Consider the following 24,412-nt stretch of genomic DNA (forward strand, 5'->3'; position numbering starts at 1 on the left):
GTAGTCATAATGTTATGCCTGATCAGTTTATATAAGTAACAGTTCAACAAACCCCAGATTACACCACAGTCTGAAAAATGAAACTTATTTATCCTGTCTCCAAATTTATCCTTAAATATCATTAATATGATGAATAAAATGACTAATGTTCTGATATAAACCACTGTTCATGACATTGGTGACTAACTTCAACCTTCAGCTTTAAAAGTGTCATAATTTCCTGTATTTAGAGTTCAGACCAGTCTGTCTGAAACAGGACTCTGTAATATGGGATAAGATGGTTTCCTAACCCAAAGTCTTGAGCAAGTCCCATTTATAATACAGATAATATAAAATCTCCTCATACGCCTCAGATATATTCAGAGCACTGATAAAAGAATTAAAACAACCTAAAACTCCCCAACGTATTAAAAGAATGACTCGTCCCATATCGGATCATTTTTCTCCATTTTGGAACAAACCGATCTTTAGACAACGTAAAGCTCTTTCAATTATTTATTTATTTATTTATTTTATTCAATGCTAATCCAGTAAACCCTCCCATCCGACGCTGTGAATGTCCAACCCTGTGAGCCAAAGTTTAGTCAGTATGTACTGTAGCAGGAAACCCCACAGGAGGAAAAGCTACAAGACAGAATGAAGCCTAAATCTCTTCTGGAGACGTGGGATGAAGAGCAGAACGAGAGAAGATATGTGAGATATGTTTGCTCGAGGAAATACGTGACTTTAGAGGAGAATGAGAGCCAGGAAAAAGTTAAGGAGGAGAAGAAGGCAAAGAAGAAAGAGAAGTACAAGAAGTATAAAAAGGTCTGCATAATATAAAAATTTCCATCGGGATGAATTATTTTACAGGAGTGTGTGCATTTTGAGTTTTATGTGGTATACATGTTTAATACCTGATACCTGCACTTGTCCCTGAAAACCAAATGTAAATTGTTTATAGCTGCTTTAATGTGAAGTAACTTGTTTCATGGACAACATTATGATGTGGAGTCAGAAAATGTCACGTTCTGTCTGTCTTTTATTCCTTTACATGTACCACACATATCCTTACATATTTTTATTTTTATATTTGTGTGGATATATATATATATATATATATATATATATATATATATATAGTACGTTCATATTAACCCATGTAGCAGTCCTGATGATTAACTGTGTTAGTTTTGTGTTGCAGAATGTGAAGAAGGCTCTGCGCTACAGCTGGAAGTGTCTGTTGTTGGGACTTCAGAACTTCAGTGTGGGATACTACGCACCCAACATCCCTGCTGCATTCGTCCCCGAGTTCATACCAAGCTCAGACAAGACGAGACCGAATCATTTATGAGAAGTCAGCCAGCCCAAGCAGACGATTCTTGGGACTTTTATTTTTAGAATCCGTTGGAAAAATGACACTGGTTCATTCAAGTTCTGATTTTGCAAAAAGGAAACCCAGAGGACCTGCTTAAAGGTGTAATATCACAGGAGATTTTACCTTTAATTGTGATTCTCAGTTGTGTTTCATGTAGGTATCTCTTTATACTCCGGCAATGGCTTAGGAGAAATAGAATAAAGACAAAATTAAAACATTTCTCTGAGATTAATAAGCACTCGATCCAAAGTAAGCTCTTGCTTGACATTCTCAGGGTTTAAACATCTCTTAATTATAAACCACTTCATCATTATGTCATCCAGCAAATTGTTACTGGATACTAGAGAAACATTTTTCTGTCTATTTTTGTTCTGATTCGTTTATTAACTCAAGAGCTGCACATTATAATGCTTTTTGAGAAACAAGAGGAGTGAAATCTTTTCTACGAACCCAAATTTTGGAACACAGTATTAGTACACTACATTAAAAACCTGATCTAATAAATAAAATGGACAATAATGGACTACTTATAAATATTCAGCCCTTAATAATAATAATTTACGTTAGCAAGAATAAGAAGTACGCCAGTGTACGTCTTTACATACGTGCTTAGACTTCAGTTTGCTAGACATCCAGCAATACGTTACTGAAAAATGGTTCAGTTTTGTTAATATTCTGCTTGAATTGTTCAGTAACACATTGTTCAGCAGATCATAACAGGATGTTCTTGCAAAGACCAGAAACGCCGGGTCAAGTTTCATGAAGTTCGGAGACCTTTTTTAATACTGCCTTGAACAAGGGGAAAGGGATTAGCGTAGCTTCTGTTCATAATATTAGCAAGCACTAGATGATAATGTGCATTTAATCAGATGTACTGGATTACAAGGTTATGGAATGTATTATGTGTATGCCTGGCTAAAGAGATATGTCTTTAATTAAGCAGATCAAAACAGGATGTTCTTGCAAAGACCAGAAAAGTTAAGTTTCATGAAGTTTTTTTTAATACTGCCTTGAATGCGCCCTTGTTGACTTCCCCTTGTTCCCTATTTTTAGGACTTTGTGTGATCAGTGTCACCTATTAAAGGAAACTTCAAGCAAAGTTTGCGAAAGCAGTTTACTTTTTTGAGCCAAAGGAAAGTGTTTATAAGCTGAAAGGGTGCCATGTGTACAGATTTATCTGCTACTTGCATGGGAAACACATGATATATATATATATATATATATATATATTGTTCTTGATAACAGTCTGTATTTATTTTTATATAAAATTGATTGTATACTATCAAACAAATGAGCTTTATACATTGTGATGTTCCATGTCGAGTGTCGAGGATTCAGAAAATGCAGCTTTCAACACCGTGGTAGATATCATTTTTATAGCTACTATTACAGTAATAAATACTATAAAACAATCTATAATAAATACTATGAAATAATTATACTGGAACATAATCTTTCATCTTTACGTCTTGAAAGAATTTTTCAAAATACAGTCCAATTCCAAAAGCATTGTTCTTTATAGGAAGCACACTGGTTTAGTGTTGACGTTTCATAGCTCCAGGGTTCCTGGTTTGATCCCGAGCAAATTCCCGAGCTTTCAGTGTGAACTTCCTGTTCTTTCTCTACCTGCGTCTGCATGAGTTTCCTCTGGGTTTTCCGGTTTCCTTCCAGACTCCAAAAACAGTATGTTGATTTCATGGAGGGTCGATTCTTGAGTCTAAAATTTCCCCATGTGATTTTCTGTATTTTGAATGAATGGGGAAAAAATTCTAAATTTAATAATTTTATTAAAATTATTAAAATTGTTTGTTGTGTTAATTGATCTACTAAGATTTTTTGATCTTTTGAATTTTTGATCTACTAAGACATATTGTTGTCCTCTATTTTTAAATGTTAGCTACTGAAGAATGAACACTAACCCACTCTGAGGTTTTAGTAAGCATCGCTTGGCAGCTCCTACACGCTGAAGAAATGTTCACCGCACACAAACACAGTGATGGACGCCGGATCATCAGACCTTCATGTGCATGTTCAACATCCTATTCCAGATTTATTCCCTGCTTTTGTTGTTCTACTCTTCAGTTCAATTCAATTTTATTTGTATAGTGCTCTTTTAACAATAGACATTGTCTCAAAGCAGCTTTACAGAACATAAGAAACATAGTGCAAAAGTCCTAGATGTTAGACAAAATCATCCCTAGTGAGCAAGCCTGAGGTGACTGTGGCGAGGAAAAACTCCATTTGATGGTATGAGGAAGAAACCTTGAGAGGAACCAGACTCAAAAGGGAACCGCATCCTCATTTGGGTGACACCGGAGAGTGTGATTATAAATTATTCTAAACACCGGAGAGTGTGATATGAACAATGTCATTTCTACAGTCATGTACAGTCAGTTGTGTGATGCAGATACAACCCTAACCCTAACCCTAGGAATTAGCGTAGCTGCTGTTCATATTATTAGCAAGCACTAGATGATAATGTGCATTTAATCAGAGTACAAGGTTATGGGATGTGTTATGTGTATGCTTGGCTAAAGAGATATGTCTTTAACCTACGTTTAAACTGGGAGACTGTGTCTTAGCCCTGAACAGAAGACTATTCCAAAGTTCACTCTTCCACTCTTCTGGGAAGATTTTCCACTAGATGTCGGAGCGTCGCTGTGGGGATTAGTGATCATTCAGCTACAAGAGCATTAGTGAGACCAGACACTGTTGTTGTAAGAGTGAGGAGGTCTGGGGTTCAGTCAGTGTTCCAGTTCACCCTAAAGTTTAGGTCAGAGTCAGGGCTCAGTGCAGGACACTCCAGTTCTTCCGGTCCAACCTTCACACATCATGTCTTCATGGAGCTCTGTGCTTTGGGCACAGGGGCATTGTCACGCTGGAACACTGTTTGTGTCTCTTACTTCCAGTAAAGAATAACTGTAACGCTACACCATACAAAGACATTTTATACAACTTTGTGGCAACAGTTTGAGGAAGAACAACACATGGGGGTGAAGATGAGGTGATTAGTCATATGATTTATATATTGTGGTTAAAATGTGATACTTGCAGTCCACTCAGAATTAGCACAGCTTGCTATCACTCTCCAAGAGTCATTCATTACATCCATCCAACAACACGATCCTTTACAGCAGGGGTCCCCAACCACCGAGTCGTGGACCAGTCCCAGGCCCTGAATGTTTTGGTAGCGGGCCGCAAAGAAACATCCATCCATCCGTCCATCTATTGTCTATACCCGCTTTATTCCTAATTAGGGTCATGGGGGTCTGCTGGAGCCTATCCCAGCACATACTGGGCGAAAGGCAGGGGTACACCATCTCAGCGCAAAGAAACAATAAATTTATAATTTTATATATATAACTTAAAATTATATGCATTTTATTTCGTAAAAACCGTAAAAAGAAACACTCGGGACAGTGACATGCGAAAAACTGGGATGCTGCTTCCCTTTCCCCAACTGCACGTATAGCCAGCAGCCAATCACAACCGCGATTAAACGAATCCCTGCACCGCGCTTTCCTAAACAACGCTACACTATACAGTATTTAATATATTATTAGCATTTGACTTTATTTTATATTTTGTAATTAATAATTATATTATATTATATTTCAACATAAAAACAATTCACTATAAGGTTTGCGAATACCGCAATATACCGGAGGGAAAAATTTGTCATATTTCAAATAAAAATCCGCGATATACCGGGACCGCGATATAGCGGGGGATTACTCTATTTCAAAAACACACCGAATCGACACACCACCAACACTGACCTGTACACGCCAACGCTCGGCAGATGGCGCTGGTGAGCCAGACGGCGGCTGTTGCTGCACCGCGACCTGCTTGAAGTCTTTGCCGAAGAAGCGAAAGCAACAATATGGCGGGATGCATGAAAATGAAGGAAGAGTTTCATTTCGCAAACGTTAGAACTGCGTTTATTCTTTTGTTTTTCCTCCAGCTTTTTCATCTCACGTTCGGTAAACATGTCTAGAATAGTTATTCATGCCTAGAATACGTATAAATAATTGAGTAACTGAAGGTTTTTACAGCCATTTCAGATATACAGAGACTGAGACGGTCGTTTTGTGTTTTATTTCCGGTTGTTGGTGTTTCTTCCTCTTCGGTTTTGTTGTAAAATTGCTTCCTTTTAGCTAGAATTCAGTGTTGGAAATGTTTCTGGATGCAGTAATTACACTGTCGTCTTTGTTTGTTTGTTTGTACAGCTACACGCAACATCATCAACATTAAAGATGGACAAGAGGTGAAATTCCTTGAAGCTCAACACTTTTGCTACAACAACCCAACCCCTGTCCCTGGATGGAGGGAGACCTGGACAAGGATCCAAGTAAGCTTATTTACCTGTGTATTTATTCGTATGTGTACATATTACACTCATTCTTTTAGCCAGCAGAGCTGGATTTATTTGGATCAACATCATGACACATATAGTGTACAAGTACAGATTGTGCTTCATGATCATTTTCCTTATTACATTAGATTAGATCTGCACACGTAATTAGAGACTTGGTGTACATAACGCTACAGTGTGTGACCCGAAGTATGTGAACACATGACCGTCACATTCGTATGTAGTGGTCAACCAAATTCAGGAGCACGCAATTGTCTAGAATGCTGTTTCCCTTCATTTGAACTGAGAGGCACAAACACTGTTCCAGCATGATTATGCCTCTGTGCACAGAGCTCCAAGGTGTGTGAAGATCTTCAGTGTCCTGCACTGAGCTCCGACTCTGACTCAACCCCACTGAACACCTTTAGGACGAACTGGAACACTGACTGAACCCCAGACGTTGTCACTCTAACAACAGCAGTGTCTGATCTCACTAATGCTCTTGTAGCTGAATGATCACTAATCCTGATCCAGTCATAGTAGATTTCAGCACTCTGAAACATTTATATATGATTAGATATGACCAAAAGTATGTGAACACCTGACACTTTCCCTTCACTGGAACTAAGAGACACAGACCCTGCTCCAGTATGACAATGCCCCTGTGCACAAAGCACAGAGCTCCATGAAGACATGATGTGTGAAGGTTGGAGTGGAAGAACTGGAGTGTCCTGCACTGAGCCCTGACTCTGACTCGACCCCACTGAACACCTCTGAGATGAACTGGAACACAGACTGAACCCCAGACCTCCTCACCCTTACAACATCAGTGCCTGATCTCACTAATGCTCTTGTAGCTGAATGATCACTAATCCCCATGCAGTCATGGTACATTTCAGCACTCTGAAACATTATATATGATAGATATGACCAAAAGTATGTGAACACCTGACTAGACATGGTTGGAGTGGAAGAACTGGAGTGTCCTACACAGAGCCCTGGCTCTGACATAACCCTTTAGGATGAACTGGAACACCAACTGAACCCCAGACCTCCTCACTTTTACATCAGTGTCTCTCCTCTTCTTTCCTCACTGTTCCTCTCTTGCATGGTCTTTGACAGGTGAAAGTGTGGAGCTCCAAGGAGCTGAAGGTGACAGTGGTAAAGGATGAAGAGGAGCTGGAGGATCTCGAACATTTCAGTTTCTGGTCCATGGTGCAGCACTGGATCCACGAGCAGACTAACGAGACCAGCGTGAGCATCAGCCTTTTCAACCAGAAGACCTGTTTCCGGGTGGATCCTTCAGATACCCTAGTGTCCTACACTGTAAAAACCAGCCGAAGTGAGTCTGATATGTGCGTTACATCACAGTAACATTTCAGTTCGAGTCGGGTCTCACAGGAGAGAAGCAGTCACTAACTGTGTCTTTTGTCGGATGTAGGATTTGACATCTACCTGTTTCTGGTGTTCCTGGCTGGAGTCATGCTGTTCTTCTTTGCAGATGTGCTGAGCAGGTAAGGACATGAAAATACAGTGATTTAGAACACTGTATGGAGCCGTGAAGAAAAGACTAGTCATCTAAAAAATAAAATTCCAAAACAAACAGATTTGTTATCTCTCATTAGATTGCAGTGGTCTTCCTGTTTGTTTGTTTGTTTGTTTGTTTTTGTTGTAAGATAAAAAGTGCTTGACATGACACATTTCGAAAGCATCTGTATTTTGCCTGTCTGCTGCTGGTTGAAGAAAAAGCACCTAATATGAAAGTTAACCCTTTTTCCCAGAGGCTAAAACATTTAGTTTGCTCCTGTTTTGTTGTGTCCCACTCCATAGTGGTGGTTAATATTAAGCTCATATGAAAGTAGACATTCGCGACGTTTTGCATAAATATTTGGGTTTTTATCTAGCCTACTAGGGGCAATATATTCATAGAAAAGTTGCAAAAACATTTCATCTTCAGAGTAAATGTTGATATCAAACTCATTTCTGCTCTCTGAGATGCTCCAAGTGCTTGTTCATAAGCATCCAAAATTTGAAGGTGTTTATCTTCAACCACAATGTGTAAGGTTATCCAGCAGAGGGAAAAACACACGCCAGAAAGCCAGTGTACTGGTTAAAAAGGGTTAAACAGTGATGTACGTGTTCTCATCTTTGCATTAGCTCACATGTTCTATGTTTTGTTCTCTTAAAGGAGTCAGGTGTTCTACTACTCAGCAGGAATGAGTACGGGCATGATAGCTTCCCTCGTCATCCTCATTTTCATCCTAGGACGTTTTTTGCCAAAGGTCAGAGTAAATACATTATCTTTACCACGTAGGTTAGCATGATTTGTTTTTATATTTACAGATCCATGCATCTCATTATTAAATACTCCTTTGTTGGTTACTGTATCCAACAGAAAAGTCCTTTCTATCTGCTCTTGGTGGGAGGCTGGTCCTTCTCTCTGTACGTGATCCAGCTTGTGTTTAAAAACCTGCAGCTCATCCTTAAAGAGCACTGGCACCTGGCTATAGGTAAATATATTCCATACTGTATGTGTTGAATGATGACCTTACACCACAGCTGATCTTGAATCTGATTGGTCAGGATTTATTTGTTGTTTCACAACTGATGCTTTTTATTTATTTTTTCCTGCAGGCTACACCGCAGTCGTGGGGTTCGTCAGCTTCGCCGTGTGTTACCGCCACGGGCCGCTGGTGGAGGAACGCAGTATTAACATCCTGTCCTGGACACTGCAGATATTCGGCATGCTGCTGATATACGCCGGCAGTCAGGTCCAGCAGGTGGCGCTAGCGATCATGGTGGCTGCTTTCTGTGCAAAGAACCTGGAGTACCCTGTGACCATGGCTTTTACTCTGTTTGAGTGAGTAACAGTGATCTAAGCTGTACTAAGGCATTTATCACCTTTAATATAGTAGTGTTGTAGAAAATTCTTCTGTTTCTTCAAAGATGCTCTCGGAGTCTCAGAGTTATGATGCCAAAAGTAGACTTTATTTTGAAGCAACTGTTTTCTCAGTCCCTATATACCATTTCAAGACAGTTATCGTCCCTTTTGCAACAACAAATATATATATATATATATATATATATATATATATATATATATATATATATATATATATAATATACACTATATTGCCAAAAGTATTCGCTCACCTGCCTTGACTCACATATGAACTTAAGTGACATCCCATTCCTAATCCATAGGGTTCAATATGACGTCGGTCCACCCTTTGCAGCTATAACAGCTTCAACTCTTCTGGGAAGGCTGTCCACAAGGTTTAGGAGTGTGTTTATGGGAATTTTTGACCATTCTTCCAGAAGCGCATTTGTGAGGTCACACACTGATGTTGGACGAGAAGGCCTGGCTCTCAGTCTCCGCTCTAATTCATCCCAAAGGTGTTCTATCGGGTTGAGGTCAGGACTCTGTGCAGGCCAGTCAAGTTCATCCACACCAGACTCTGTCATCCATGTCTTTATGGACCTTGCTTTGTGCACTGGTGCACAGTCATGTTGGAAGAGGAAGGGGCCAGCTCCAAACTGTTCCCACAAAGTTGGGAGCATGGAATTGTCCAAAATGTCTTGGTATGCTGAAGCATTCAGAGTTCCTTTCACTGGAACTAAGGGGCCAAGCCCAGCTCCTGAAAAACAACCCCACACCATAATCCCCCCTCCACCAAACTTTACACTTGGCACAATGCAGTCAGACAAGTACCGTTCTCCTGGCAACCGCCAAACCCAGACTCGTCCATCAGATTGCCAGATGGAGAAGCGCGATTCGTCACTCCAGAGAACATGTCTCCACTGCTCTAGAGTCCAGTGGCGGCGTGCTTTACACCACTGCATCCGACGCTTTGCATTGCACTTGGTGATGTATGGCTTGGATGCAGCTGCTCGGCCATGGAAACCCATTCCATGAAGCTCTCTGCGCACTGTTCTTGAGCTAATCTGAAGGCCACATGAAGTTTGGAGGTCTGTAGCGATTGACCCTGCAGAAAGTTGGCGACCTCTTCGCACTATGCGCCTCAGCATCCGCTGACCCCGCTCCGTCAGTTTACGTGGCCTACCACTTCGTGGCTGAGTTACTGTCGTTCCCAAACACTTCCACGTTCTTATAATACAGCTGACAGTTGACTGTGGAATATTTAGGAGCGAGGAAATTTCACAACTGGATTTGTTGCACAGGTGGCATCCTATCACAGTTCCACGCTGGAATTCACTGAGCTCCTGAGAGCGACCCATTCTTTCACAAATGTTTGTAAAAACAGTCTGCATGCCTAGGTGCTTGATTTTATACACCTGTGGCCATGGAAGTGATTGGAACACCTGATTCTGATTATTTGGATGGGTGAGCGAATACCTTTGGCAATATAGTGTATATATAAAAGAAGAAGAAGACCAGGCTTAACACCAGGTTTTAAAAAAAATATTCCTTTACTTTGCTGTTCTAAATGTAATGAGGATTCTCTAAGGTCACAAATCTCACACGCTTGGTCACGTTGATTTCTCCTGTACATCAGAAGGATTCGTCTGTCTCTATCCACACAGGTCACTCCCATGAGGTGCATCTTCAGTCTCCTGTCATCACGAGACTGGGCTACTGGAGCTCTGCCTTCGAGCATCTCTGCAACTAAGACAGAACGCAGCCGTGTGTCTAGTTTTCAAGATTTTATGTTTATTTTATGTTTTGGCACTTGGCTAGTGAAATGAACTTCCTCTAGATGTCCCAACAGCTGAGTCACGGCCACCTCTTCCTGTGTCCGTGTGCTCTTCTTCCGAGATTTCAGCCTGATGGCATTCTAGTGAACTAGTATCAGGATGTGTTCAGTGATCGAGACTTGAAAGCACTTCTGTTAGTCGCTTTGAATAAGTCCGCCTGTCATAAAAGCCTTCACGCCATAAATGTAAATTTGTGTTTCTGTCCTAAAGGAAGCTGAAGCCTAAGCTGCGCTGGAAACCCGAGCCTCGGCACCTACTGACGGAGGAGGAGTACCAAAAACAGGCGGAGGTGGAGACTCAGAAAGCTCTGGAGGAGCTGAGGAAGCAGTGCAGCAGTCCAGACTTCAACACCTGGAAAACCGTGTCCAGACTGCAGTCTCCCAAGAGGTTAAACTTCATCACAATCATCAGTCCCACATTATACGAAGTGTTTAATAACTGTGTAGTTACTCATAAACGATACATGCGTTTTCCAACGCTTACCATTTTAACATTTTGAACATCTGCAAAAAAACAAGTTCCTGTTATCGCTGTAGGTTCCATCACCCTCGTTTCGTCACCGGCTTGTCCTTTTTCCTCTCAGACAAGGTTAATACGATGATAAGCAGCTCGTTGTGTGACCAAGAAACAACAAATCACAAACTTGGGTCCTTTGTGGAAAACCTGCTGGCTGTTTCAAAGAGCTGACACTGGAGATCCCTAAGACGTCTGCTCACAGAAAATTTCTCAATATTAATAAGGATATTTTTTATCTTGATAACAGCAGGTTTTACTCATTGAATTATATAGAACATCCACCACATGCATGCTTTTGCTACAGAAACGTTAAAAAGCGTATTAATACAAATAGCCGGACTGTCAGGGTTGCTATTACTATTACTCGACCAATCAGATTTGAGAGTTCAACAGCACTGGGAATATGAAAATCCAGACATGGAAAAAGTTAGCTATTCTTTTTACCTGTGACAAATGTGTGTTTAGCTAAGTGGGAGAACAGGGGGGTGTTTCCAGTCTGCGTATTGTTGAATATTGATGCATAATTTGTTGCTCATTAGAAATATTTTATTGGTAAGTTTTAGTACAGATTCACATTTCAGTATATATTAAAAGTGCTTTTTACACATCAGATTGTTGATCAAGTAGCACAATGCGTTGGAAAAAGAGACATTCCCTCAGTGAAGTATCTTGAGCCACACGACACACCATGTGTTTCTGCTTTAAACGATACCGTGTTCGAGGATTTTGACTTTTCCTTTTCTTCTCATCGCAGGTTTGCTGACTTCATCGAAGGCTCTCCGCATCTAATGTCCAACGAAGTCTCGGTGCATGCTCAGGAATACGGTTTGGGCAGCTTGCTGTTCGAGGACGAGCTGTTCTCCACGGACGAGGAAGACGAAGGAGAAACGTGGGAGACCGAGGAGGACGAGAAACCTAACGTATCGTCACCGTGGAGAAACACGGAGAGGAGGAATTGATGAGAAAACTGCCGCAGGTGCCGAAGAGCTCCTGACTCTGTAGCAAACGAACATCCAGGACGTGAATGTGAAGCAGCAAAGCCATATGTGTGGTAGGAGCCCAGGTAGGAATGCGGCGATGATTGTACACCAGCTCAGAGACCGTTTCAGCACTGAACTTCTTACTGTAAGAGTTACATTAAATCAGGATGACCGGTGGATTTATTTTCCTAAATAAAGGGTTGCAGATAACGTAAACAGGCTCGTGTCGAAATAAATCTGAGCCATCGTTATGGTCAAAGAGGATCCGAGATCTTTCTGACGTTGTAGTGTGTGCATCACACACGTTTCCCGTGGTTTTTTTTTCTCTTGTTTTTGTGTAGTTTTTTTAATGATGTATTCTTCTGAATTGTTTTATACCACAATCTTGTTGGAAGAATATTTTTGTTGGGGTTTTTTTTTCTGTTGATAATTTTTTTTATTAACTGCCTGGAATGCATTTTTTAAGAATTAAAATAATAATAATTAAAAGAAAAGAAAAGAAATGGGTGTGTTCGTTTTTCTGGGGGGGCAGCACTAGGTGCCGGTTTGGATACCATGTAACCAAACCCGCATGTGTTGCGTAGGTTCACCAGTTTCCCCAGTTACCTTCCACTGTGGGTAGTTGTGTGTGTGTGTGGGAGTGAAAGAGTAAGTGAGAGTGTGTTTGGGGAAAATAAAAGCTTGGTTGCTGGATACACAAATTTAACCTAGTATAAACAAATTGAGTTTTGTTTCTTTAAAACAAATACACATTCATAATACGCAATCAAAAGAATATAAAACAAATTCCTTGATTTTTAAACAACCGGAAAAGCAATTAACATGGATAACTGGTGATTAGTTTTAATGCTGGATTTTATTAGTTTATTATTTTATTAGTTTATGGCTATAAGACTACAAGGACATTTAAAGTGGTCTCCTAAGTTGATGACCCCTGACTTGACACTATATCAAATAGCCTCTCATAACAAGTGATAAACTAGCTGGTCAGTTTAAGAAACAGTATTTTATCTCATTTCCTCATGTACGTATTAGACCTCACGCCACGAAAATCTTCAGTTCTCTGTTTGCCGTGCTTCTGCGCTTGACCACACACCAGCACCGTCAGGCGTTTAACTCCCCTATGTGGCAATAAAACCCGACACCCTTTTCCCCCCCGAGTGCGCATCAGACAGCAGATCACGGCTTAGTTCCGCTTTAAACACTCCGATTCGGCAGGTCGCCACAAAACCCTACACTTCTATTCAAATGGTGTGGTGACGGTGACCTTCAGAAGTCAAAATGAGCTCTTCTGCTGATATCCAGGAACCATGAGAAAGCAGAAACATCTCACACTGTCTCCTTTGTGCTGTCCCGTGTGCCTGAGTGAATGTCACTCAGCTTTTGCTTTTGCTTTCCGTCCAGCTGAGATTCAAACACGCAACCATTTCCTCCTGAACTTCATCGGCCCCCTGAGCCATGCAAATTTTCGCCGAGTTTGTCATCTGGTAGGTCACGCTGCCTGGTCAGGGTTCTTCAGTAGTGCTGAGGGGCCATTTTGCATGTAGTTCCCTGGGAAAGAGATGTGTTTGACATGCTATGCAAATCATCACAGGGAGGCAGGGACACGTTTTTCCTCTCACCAGGTTTTTTTTTCCTGGGAGAGCCGTGAGACAGGAATGGGGATTCCCATCAGCATGGAGCTGGAAATGGGCTAACCTCGTGTGGAGGCAGCATGTAAAACACTCGGATTTTCCCAGGGACAGGCAGGTGAACCTACACAGGTAATCCAACGGCACATGTGTAATCCCCCACAGATGGACCACAGAGCTGAGTAATGCGGAGAAGGTGGGCGTGTGTTGGGCTTCCTCCTGGTGTTTGATAACACCCACTTCCTTGTTTGTACATGAGGTTCCCTTTGTGGTCAGTCATCATAGGGAGGATTCCCTTGTTAACATGCGGCTTCGAGCAAATACGTTAGGTCATTAAGTATACGGCTGCCTTCAACAGCCTGGAATGCCTTTTTTTCCCAAATAGGATTCATGTAAATATTAGAAGTTTTATTGCAGTTTAAAATGCTTCTTCCTGCAGTTGATCATTTCTTTTAAAGGTCAGAAGAAATCACACTTTCACAGACAAGGTATGCTATTATATCAGGTTTTATAATGGACAGTATATGTACAGTACATCATTCATTCGTTCATTGCCCACACTTGAGCTTGTTATATAACTAACCAAGACAGAATTAATAATCATGTGAACACATACACAGAAATGTGAACAAGAATCATTCATCATGACCATCAACATTCATGGCTACAAATAAAAATAATAATAATTAAAAAAAAAAAAATAGTATCCAAAAATAAATACAGTACGCCACCCTGTTTTTATCATTAAAAAAAAGCCGTAGAATGAGACAGAAGATGGACCGTGTCTCCAATGTTTTTTTGCTTTTGGTTGCTGTTTTGTTTGGTTTTTCCCCCAATGGCATGCGATCATTCCTGCAATAACATGCTTCAGAAGTACAACTGAGACTGAAGCCAAACTGGTCCTTGCCCGTGTAAGTCGTGCTACTCGCTGAGACGTTCAACAATTCCGCTTTTAAAAGACATCAGCATCCTGTATAAATATCACATGTAGCTAACAAAAAACAAACTGCAATGCAATGATGATCTACAGACTGAGGAAGGAAAATGATGCAATACATGCGACAAATGATAGGCGTAAAATGAAAAGGCACTTCAGAGACGAAACAAAGGACGACCACAAGGTTTCCCGGAGATGAGCGTCGGCTTAGACAGATCCCACTGAGGGTAGAAGGGGGAAAAAAAGGGGGAAACTGATGAATCACTGTTGTTGATGTAATATTTATTGTGGTTTGGTTTGTGAACAGAGAGGGAGAGAGAGATCAGGTTCAGGAATCTGGAACTTGAACAGCAGTGATCAAGATGATCACAAAAAATAAAAGCAGCTCACACTGCCTGCAGTGGGCCTTTCATCACTCAATCATTCAGCATGGTACTGCACAGTGTCCAGATCCCTATGACCAGCGTATGGAAGCAGCTCTGAAACTGACTGTGCAGCTGTGCAGACACTCATCTCAAGGTTCAGGAAACATCTGACCACACAACTAGAGGTGTACACAGGTCACTTTTTTAAATCCCACTCACACAGAAGAATTCTGATCAATCACACTTGCTACTGAAAGAGTTCTGGTCAACCCCGCCCACTCCTGAAGGAAGTCTGACCAACCCCGCCCACTCCTGAAAGAAGTCTGACCAACCCCGCCCACTCCTGAAAGAAGTCTGACCAACCCCGCCCACTCCTGAAAGAAGTCTGACCAACCCCGCCCACTCCTGAAAGAAGTCTGACTAACCCCGCCCACTCCTGAAAGAAGTCTGACTAACCCCGCCCACTCCTGAAAGAAGTCTGACTAACCCCGCCCACTCCTGAAAGAAGTCTGACTAACCCCGCCCACTCCTGAAAGAAGTCTGACTAACCCTGCCCACTCCTGAAAGAAGTCTGACTAACCCCGCCCACTCCTGAAAGAAGTCTGACTAACCCCGCCCACTCCTGAAAGAAGTCTGACTAACCCCGCCCACTCCTGAAAGAAGTCTGACTAACCCCGCCCACTCCTGAAAGAAGTCTGACTAACCCCGCCCACTCCTGAAAGAAGTCTGACCAACCCCGCCCACTCCTGAAAGAAGTCTGACCAACCCCGCCCACTCCTGAAAGAAGTCTGACCAACCCCGCCCACTCCTGAAAGAAGTCTGACCAACCCCGCCTACTGCTGAATCAAGTTCGACCAACCCCACCCACTCCTGAAAGAATTCGGATCAGTCCCACCTGCTTCTGAAAGAAATCTGACCAGTCTCGCCCTCTCATGAAAGAATTCTGCCCAATCCTGTCCACACCTGAAAGAATTCTGTCCAGTCATGTCCACACCTGAAAGAATCGTATCCACACCAGAAAGAATTCTGTCCAATCGTGTCCACAACTGAAAGAATCCTGTCCACACCTGAAATAATTCTGCCCAGTCCTGTCAACATCTAAAAGAATTCTGTCCAATCCTCAAAATTCTGACTGCTCCTGGCCTCTCCCAAAAATAATTCTAACTCTTCCCCACTCCCAAAATCATTTCAACCAATCATGCCCATTCCCAAACAGTATTCTGACCAATCTTGCCCACTCCTGCCAAAACTTGGACCAAATCCTTTCCACTTCTATAGAAAATTCGATCAATCCCACCCACTCCTGGAAGCACAATCCCTAACAAATCCTATTCGCTCCCAAAAGAATTCCAGCCACATACCATTTGACCAAACCTGCCCTCTACCACAGACAATTTGACCAATCCTGCCTGCTCTGACAAGCATTCCAACCAATCCCACTAAAAATCTGACCAAATCTGCTTGGCTAATCCACTTAAAAGAATTCCAACCGATCCCACCACTCCCTCAATCCCACTCGTTTAACTTTCTACCAAACTTGATCAGTTCTATTTGGGGAAAATATAAATTAATTTGTAACTTAAACTGCGACCCTGACCAGAAAACTAAAAATGAGTGCATGAACATCGCTGAAGCCGAAAGCAGCATGCTCTCCCATGTTAATGAAGTTTGCCTTAACCTCAGGTGATTCCTATCTGACCGCCCACGTGACGTAAACACACCCTCCCCCACTTCTTTTTTTTATTTTATTGGATCTGGATTCCAATCCCGATGCACACCAATACACTCAACTCCTACGGGAGCGGATTAACATCAATCCAGACCGATATCTACATGTGTTTATGTATATCTACAGTGTGCTTTGGTCGTAGGGGTTCGTATTAGCCGGACGATAGCCTTGATTTCTTATGTTACTCTGTTATTGTGCATCACTGTTAGAGAAGATCTCGATTGTCAGTCATTTGGCTTGCTGAATTTGTATCTTAGGGGATTGGGTTGGAGGGAGAAGGTTTAGTGCTCTAACTCTTATCCTTAATCCGTGTGTGGTGGTGTGAATATTTATCTACAACTTTTATTCGCTTTAATTGTAGACGTCTGACGAAAAATGGAAACTCGCTCAGCTCCGTTATCAGCTCTGTTACCGGATTCTGCCTCGTTTGCGTAAAGGTTTCTACGGATGAATAAATAAATAAAAAACTTCACCTTGCGCTTGAAGTGAATTCGTCGTCAGCTTTTCCGGTGAAGAAGAAGGAAAAAAAAAAAAATGGAAGAAAATACTAAAAGAATTTTAAACACCAGTGCACTGCCACAAGTCCTTTTCGATACAGTGTAAGAAGTTCAGTTCTGCTGCTTCCTTACCGTCGGCTCGTATTAAGAAAAGGCTGATAATTAAACTGAAAGACATTTTTTGCACTACTGTTCCCTTTACCTCCTGACCACCGATCGGAACGTCGCTTCAGTATTTATTGATGCCGAACAGACGCACCCCGTGGAACTGGGGCAGCTTGGGAAGAAGGACGCTCAGGAGGGAGCTTGTGTTGATCAGGAAGTGGGTGGCATCGTATTTGGTGTAAAAGCTGGCCAGGATGTACCTAAGAGAGGACAAATAAATGGAAAATGTTCATCTGTCAGTACAAGGAGGTGTAGAGTAACAGAGTGATAAAATTCATGATATGCCAGAGAATTGCTACAAATCTGATTGGTCAGGTGGTGGTGATCAGTCGGTCCCTCCAGAATGTTAGAGTAGTTTATTATGATTGTTAACGGTTGCAGCCAAAAATGCTTGATTTTTTTTCCATCTTCACAATTTGCAGTGCAACTTCAGGGATCTATTTTTTCCAGAAAACTACATGAATTGGCAAAACTGAAAGCGCATGATTTTTCTTTTAAATTCCTATTAGTGAACCTTGTATGATAGAGGACTCACACTGCACATGGCCTCACACTGCACATGTCAGCCCAACTCGGGGGCAGTGGTGGCTCAAATGGTTAAGGCTCTGGGTTGTTGATTGGAGGATCAGGGTACAAGCCCCAGCACCACCAAGCACCACTGTTGGGCAAGGCCCTTAACCCTCCAGGGGTGCTTGTATCATAGCTGCCCCTGCGCTCTGACCCCATCTGCCTCAGCTGGGATATGCGAAGAAAAGAATTCCACTGTGCTGTAATGTATGTGTGGTGATAAAGGCATCTTGCCCTCAGTTCTAAATCTGTGGAAAGTCTGTTGTAATTCTGTAAAACTGCAAACTCCTCCAAATATCACAACATCTGCTTGAATTTGTGTTCATTTCATGAAATTCTGAAGGAACTGGTTCATTTTCTACAACAAATCAAATCACAGGTATATACCGATGCCTAAAATATTATTGTTTCTATGATAGCAGCTAATCTTGGATTCATAGGGTCTCGGATGTTTTCTGCAGGGAGACTATGTTGGTAACTATGTTGGTTCTTGGTAATGCTGTCATATTAAAGAGAGAAAGGAATACAAATGAGACGCTGATCAGGGAAAATGACAGTTTACTGCTGTTATACCTTAAGAAATAAAAGTAACTAGTTTCATGTAACTTCAATTTTTTCCCTTAATTATTAAAATATCGGAATCTGATGTGGTATAAGACGACTTTGGGCTTTGAATGGTTGATTATTTACATTTCTGGTGTTTGGCAGACACCCTTATCCACAGGGACTTGCATTTTATTTCATTTTATACAAGTGAGTACTTAAGGGTTAAGGGCCTTGCTCAGGGGCCCAGCAGTGGCAGCTTGATGGACCTGGGATTTGATCTCACAACCTTCTGATCAGTAATCCAACACCTTAATCACTAAGCTACCACACTTATTGTCCTAAACCAGCATCATGCTTGACTTAATCCCAAGTTTAAAAGTCTATATCTGTAAAAGCATACAAATGTGTTTGGGCTTCATCCATAGGTTTGACCTGCAGAAGCTGGCAGAATTGTATTATTCATCATTTAAACATCTTACATATATTATCTATCATACACCATAAAGCCATATGTTTATGAGAAAGACAGCAACACACACACACATTCCAGATGTTTAAAGTTTCTCAGGAAGCTCACATGATGTCATTAGGAAAGCTCAAGGTTAACTCACAGCACTATGGGTGAAATGGTGAGGAATTTTCTTGATGATGTGAACTGGATGCCATAATCCATCTGTTCCCAGTGAGTGAGCAAGCGGGCTTTTCCCTGGTCGGGCGTCTCAAACGGAGTGCCCTTTACCGTGTGAAGGAACACGTACATGGCCTGGAAAAACAAAGCACGCAGTCAACACTAGACTCCAGGGCCGAGAAGGAATTTCAGTGTAGAGTTCAGAGGCTGCTGACGTTTTCGTTTTGGATTCTTACTTCCTTTTTGAACGGGATCGTCGCTGAGGAACACTGATTAATATTTACTCAGGGCTGAATCCCTGTTTCCCTGTTCTTCTGCTTTCTCCTATTTACTGCAATTACAGCAGAGTAATAAAGAGTGACGTTCACTTCCATATACAAAATACTTCAGTCATTCTGAGATATTTCATTTTGTTATGATTTATGGGGGAAAAAACAGTAACAAATATAACCTACTCATTCAAATCCAGAAATTACTAGTCCAAAAATAGAATTATATATATAATGAAGAGTTGCTCTCTGTCGTAGCTCAGTCAGCACCAGAATTATTGGCACCCCTGAGTACAAATAGTTATAGGGAAAATGTCTGTGATTAATTAGCTTTGTGTCACCTTTATGATGCAAAATTTATTCTATGAAAATTCAAATAATATTTTTTTTTTTAAAAAAAAGGTTTTCAGAATAAATTTAATTCAAGGTTAAATTTCTCAGACAAATATTTTTCATAATGTTTTTTATTACTACAAAAGAACAACTTTTTTATTATTATCATTTTAATTTTTTTTATCATTTCATAATCTTTTTATTATTGTTACTATTAACAATCATTAATAACAAGAACATTTGTAACAATAATATTTATATAGCATTTCTTTCTTTTAAATAAGGTTGCTCATTATGGGTGCCAATATTTCTGGTATTGATAAGAATGATAAGAATAGTTCGAGTTTGTATTGTTCATGCTGTTAGAAAGAAAGAAAGAAAGAAAGAAAGAAAGAAAGAAAGAAAGAAAGAAAGAAAGAAAGAAAGAAAGAAACCTTAATGTCTAGAGTCTGTGTTACTTTGTTGACAAAATATCTGTCTCCTAAAACATTCAAATATTTTCCCCAGGTCTGAAAAGAAGTGCCTTGAGGTAGCCTTTCTAGACCTGCTCAAGAGCTACAAATTCATCTCACTGCTCTTGTAAGATAAAACAAACTAAAATGAATATGCAGAGAATTACTCCCAACAGCTGCGTTCACACTACAAGCTTCTTTGCACAGTTCAGGTCAGATCTGTCTCTCTTAACAGTCCACATTTATATAAGTGACTCCTGCTTGCACCTTTCCCCTGAAACCTCTCACATGCAAACTTCAAGCTCTAACACGACTCGTCTCGATGAAAGCTGCGATCATTCCACATCGATTCTGTTCTCATCCAACCACGAGATCGTATTTTTGTCAAATCTGTGCCACCTATCAGTATGAGCACAGCCACTGTACCCAGCATGCATCACTCCTTTAAATAAAATGCATCTTGCATGAACTGACCAGATTGTGAATGACGTTGGTTAAGGTCCACACGATCGGCACGCTGAGGAACGGGATGCTCAGTAAGACGATGTGCAAGACGACGGTCAGCAGCAGGTAGGTGAGCCATATCCCTCTGCTGTTCATCACCCGCGTGTTGGGGTTCACCTCGCTGTGAGCTACGCCCACATTCATCCTGCAAGTGCTGTGAGAAAAGAGAAGTTAGAGAAAGAGCAAGTGGTTTCAACAAGTGGTTCTCAGTGGATTTTGGTTCTAGAGATGTGAAGAACTGCACAGTTTTGTTTTTCTTGCCTTAAAAAAAATTGGGACACCCCTCCAAATCATTGAATTCAGGTATTGTTTTTCAGGGGTTGGTCTCGGCCCCTTAGTTCCAGTGAAAGGAACTTCTAATGCTTCAGCTTCATACCAAGACATTTTGGACAATTTCATGCTCCCAACTTTGTGGGAACAGTTTGGGGATGACCCCTTCCTGTTCCAACATGACTGCACACCAGTGCACAAAGCAAGGTCCATAAAGACATGGATGAGTGAGTTTGGTGTGGAGGAACTTGACTGGCCTGCACAGAGTCCTGAGTTCAACCTGATAGAACACCTTTGGGATGAATTAGAGCGGAGACTGAGAGCCAGGTCAAAACTGGGATGTCTGCCTTTACATGCACATGAATGTAATCTGGAGTTGGTCCGTCCTTTGCAGCTGTAACAGCTTCAACTCTTCTGGGAAGGCTTTCCACAAGGTTTAGGAGTTTGTTTGTGGGAATTTTTGACCATTCCTCTCTAGAGGCGCATTTGTGAGGTCAGGCACTGATGCAGGACAAGAAGGACTGGCAGGCAGTCTCCGCTCTAATTCATCCCAAAGGTGTTCTATCGTGTTGAGGTGCAGGCCAGTCAAGTTCCTCCACACCAAACGCTGAAGCATTAAGAGTTCCTTTCACTGGAACTAAGGGGCCAAGCCCAAGCCCAAGCCCAAGCCCAACCCCTGGAAAACAACACCTGAATTCAACTTTTGGCAATATAGTGCATCTGTGAGACGAGTGTAATGGCTTTGATGCCAATTTTAATGTAAAAGCCAAAGCTTTTTGGAAGCTGCAGCTGAGGAGGTGACAGAGTTGAGACTAAAGCGTTGCTGCATCACTGACATTAAGCAGTCTGTGGGTATTATAGGAAATCGTTAACCAAAACAAGCACATCAATGAAGGTACTACAATCTAAAAAGGCCAGAACAGAATAGTAATTATAAATGTATCGATGCACGTGGATCAGGGTGGATTTTTTCCCTTTACGCCCTTTGTGACTGATAAGTTTATACAGCACTGTGGATAGCATTCAGTAACTTTAATTAATTAATTAATTAATTAGGCTAGTTAGCTAGCAACCCTTGCTAGCAAACTCGTAAAGCGACTCCCTGAATTTACACCCAAAACTGTATTTCGCCTTTGACACCACGTTCAAATTTGCATTAAAACGATACGGAAAAATGTATTTTTTAAACCCAGACGATTAAACCAAGTAAATTAATGAATAAGAAACGCTACCATAAGACAGACACCCACCTTGACTGTAACCAGGAAATCACGAATTCCTCATTAGCCCCGCCCTCTCCTGTTTCTGATTGGTCGCCGTTCCCTCGCTGACGCGTCCCTTCTGCGTTTCTGATTGGTCCACTCTCTACTCTCCGTAACACTATCGGCAGGAAACAAGATTTTTCTTGTTTACCGAGTTGCATATATATTGTTTAATTCGTATTTAGTATACGTTTTCAATTTTTATACGAATTAATATCGTGATACTGAAGCCTTTCGTGAATGTAACCAGAAAAGTACGAAATTTTCCGCTTGGTCCCGCCCTTTCCTAGTTCTGATTGGTTATTGCGTCCTGTCTATCTTCAGTACCTCTCTTTGATTGGCCCAGTAGCCCTTTTCATAAGGGACAATAGGGGAAACAAGCTCTTGCATACATTTTTTAAATGTTTTCTTTGTCCTGTTTAGTATAATGTTTCGTGATATTTTTATATTTATTTTTCATATGTCTATAGGCTTTTTAGTTCTATCCGTTTTTTCTATATATTTTTAAGTCGTTACTAGGTCTATGTATATGGCTTATGTACTTCCGTAGTGTGTAATAGGAGTAAGAGGAAAAGGGGGAATATCAAGCTCCATGTTAACAATCTTTAATGTTCTTTGTTTTAATTAAAATATAAAATGATCTGTAAGTGAGCTGAACATGTTATGTACGTGTTAAGTATTCAGAGTAAATAATTGTATAGGTTGTTTGTATCAGGAAGCCATTTAGACTTAAAGGGAATGTTTTTGGAAAGCACACCTTCCTCCTCTACTTACCGTCCTACATTGGCTCCAGATTGGGAAATTCAGTGCTATTGAGCATGTCATTTCCTTATTGGTGTACTGCCACACTGAGGACTGAGTTCCTCTGTGGGTAATGATTTCATAGGAAATACAGTTTAAAGAAGGGGGAAAAAATACCCGGAAGTGAGTACTGCTTTGTAAGTTTATTAAATATGTTTGTTTTTTACAAATTAAACCACCAAAGTTACATTGTAACATACTGTAATGTACTCAGCACATAGCAAAACGATGAATTAATAAATAACAATAAATATTGTTCAAATAAATAAGTTAATAATAAATAAAAAAAAAAATTTAGGCAAGACATGAGGATACTTTTCAGGACTAGCTATCACGATCGTTAGAGAATGTAATTCTTAAATCGACTCATTGCTCATGAGAACATTTTGGTTTTGTTTCAAAATGCAGCGGGTTTAACACATTTTGACCAACATGATCATTATTAACCAATCATCTTTCTCATCTCTAAGCTGATTGCTGAAGCGAAGACATATGGTTGAAGACACGAGCCGTGACGATGGAGAAGGAGTAGAGGCGCTCGACGCTGTCGCGGCACAGGTAGCCCTCAGTCATCCAGTTATCGATCAGCATAGGTGCCTGAGGCTTCAGTGGCTCCTGGGGACAAATTTTAAAGTTAGCAACATCAGATGTACGTTGACGCTTGAAAATGTAGAAACTTAACCTAGATGTCTAAATATAAATAATCAGGCTTTATGTTATGACATTTTGTTTGAGGGCATGAGTTTCAAATCAGCTCAAAAACAACTTACTGCAATGCAACACCAAGCTCATGCACATATAGTTCATTTATGCATCAAATTCTAACCGATGCTAAGATTTAAACGAAATTTAGATAAAGAAACATTACCTTTAGTGCTTCCAGGAGTTGTTTTGCCACCTCAGCTATCGCCGTGGCATTTGCTCTCCACTTGTTGCACTTGGTGTTTTGGCCCTGAAATATTCCATCGTCCCCGAAGATCCTGCTATAGTTCTTCAAAGCGAGAACAACCCTGGATAGGCAAGTCTGAAAACGACAAAAAGCATGGAATGAATCAAGGAAATAATATATGATTTGATCAATATGGACCAACCAGTTAATGCAATGCTTAATATATACGTATAGATGTTTATTTTCTAATCAGAGATGTAGCCTATGTGACTATGTAGTCAATTTTTGTGAATGTATTGTGCTTTAATTGTCTAAGCAATATCGTATAATGCCATTACATTTTTGACAGATGTGTGAGTTCACATTTTAAACCTGCTCCGACTCTAAAACAATCGAACCAGGTAATATGTGTTGAAGACTTTAAGTTTTCTGATAGTTGTGGCTCAGTGCTTTACATTGTTTAAGGCTAAGCTTTCAACTGTTAACCCTCGAATGTTCAGTTGTGTCCTGCCTCAGCTGTACAACTGCAAAAATGAAAACCTCCGCAGTGAGTATTTACCTTTGGGTTGGTCTTAAGGCTGTCAGGATCGCAGTTGTCCTCGGACCTGATCATCAGTGGAGGGTCGCTGACCGCAGCCACCTCG

The 24,412-nt window shown here is 41.0% G+C and overlaps 3 protein-coding genes across 4 annotated transcripts; 2 read left to right on the plus strand and 1 right to left on the minus strand.

The window, feature by feature from the left end:
• Nucleotides 1–597: 597 nt before the first annotated feature.
• On the plus strand, nucleotides 598–3,084 carry si:dkey-126g1.9 (required for drug-induced death protein 1). The gene is made up of 2 exons (XM_058409189.1): nucleotides 598–807; nucleotides 1,184–3,084. Exons 1-2 carry the CDS (start codon nucleotides 637–639, stop codon nucleotides 1,331–1,333), a joined length of 321 nt encoding a protein of 106 aa, XP_058265172.1. The 5' UTR covers nucleotides 598–636; the 3' UTR covers nucleotides 1,334–3,084.
• Nucleotides 3,085–5,210: 2,126 nt separating this feature from the next.
• Nucleotides 5,211–12,426, plus strand: nemp1 (nuclear envelope integral membrane protein 1). 2 transcript variants are annotated; one of them, XM_058409207.1, is made up of 9 exons: nucleotides 5,211–5,285; nucleotides 5,587–5,708; nucleotides 6,834–7,053; nucleotides 7,153–7,225; nucleotides 7,900–7,993; nucleotides 8,107–8,221; nucleotides 8,346–8,571; nucleotides 10,638–10,814; nucleotides 11,698–12,426. In XM_058409207.1, the coding sequence occupies exons 1-9, from the start codon at nucleotides 5,249–5,251 to the stop codon at nucleotides 11,900–11,902; spliced, it is 1,269 nt and encodes a 422-aa protein (XP_058265190.1). In that variant the 5' UTR covers nucleotides 5,211–5,248; the 3' UTR covers nucleotides 11,903–12,426. The 2 variants fall into 2 exon arrangements, with proteins under 2 accessions (XP_058265190.1, XP_058265189.1); XM_058409206.1 differs by having other exon boundaries at nucleotides 5,227–5,340.
• A 3,154-nt stretch (nucleotides 12,427–15,580) lies between these two features.
• Nucleotides 15,581–22,105, minus strand: ormdl2 (ORMDL sphingolipid biosynthesis regulator 2). Its single transcript, XM_058410316.1, has 4 exons — nucleotides 22,067–22,105; nucleotides 20,517–20,700; nucleotides 18,972–19,123; nucleotides 15,581–17,447 (listed from the first exon to the last, which is right to left on the minus strand). The coding sequence occupies exons 2-4, from the start codon at nucleotides 20,688–20,690 to the stop codon at nucleotides 17,312–17,314; spliced, it is 462 nt and encodes a 153-aa protein (XP_058266299.1). The 5' UTR covers nucleotides 20,691–20,700; nucleotides 22,067–22,105; the 3' UTR covers nucleotides 15,581–17,311.
• Between the last annotated feature and the right edge of the window lie 2,307 nt (nucleotides 22,106–24,412).

The sequence above is a fragment of the Hemibagrus wyckioides genome, linkage group LG15, assembly GCF_019097595.1.
Source record: "Hemibagrus wyckioides isolate EC202008001 linkage group LG15, SWU_Hwy_1.0, whole genome shotgun sequence".
In the NCBI taxonomy this organism is placed as follows: domain Eukaryota; kingdom Metazoa; phylum Chordata; class Actinopteri; order Siluriformes; family Bagridae; genus Hemibagrus; species Hemibagrus wyckioides.

Bases quoted from the DNA above. Each gene is read 5' to 3' on its own strand.
- si:dkey-126g1.9 (XM_058409189.1), top strand. From the start codon at position 637: ATGAAGCCTAAATCTCTTCTGGAGACGTGGGATGAAGAGCAGAACGAG. The intron at 808-1,183 runs GTCTGCATAATA...TTTGTGTTGCAG, and splicing joins AGTACAAGAAGTATAAAAAG to AATGTGAAGAAGGCTCTGCG.
- nemp1 (XM_058409206.1), top strand. From the start codon at position 5,241: ATGGCGGGATGCATGAAAATGAAGGAAGAGTTTCATTTCGCAAACGTT. The intron at 5,341-5,586 runs GTAAACATGTCT...TTGTTTGTACAG, and splicing joins GCTTTTTCATCTCACGTTCG to CTACACGCAACATCATCAAC. The intron at 10,815-11,697 runs GTTAAACTTCAT...TTCTCATCGCAG, and splicing joins AGACTGCAGTCTCCCAAGAG to GTTTGCTGACTTCATCGAAG.
- ormdl2 (XM_058410316.1), bottom strand. From the start codon at position 20,690: ATGAATGTGGGCGTAGCTCACAGCGAGGTGAACCCCAACACGCGGGTG. The intron at 19,124-20,516 runs GTCAGTTCATGC...TTGTTTTTCCAG, and splicing joins CCAACGTCATTCACAATCTG to GCCATGTACGTGTTCCTTCA. The intron at 17,448-18,971 runs GTGAGTTAACCT...GTCCTCTCTTAG, and splicing joins ACCATTTCACCCATAGTGCT to GTACATCCTGGCCAGCTTTT.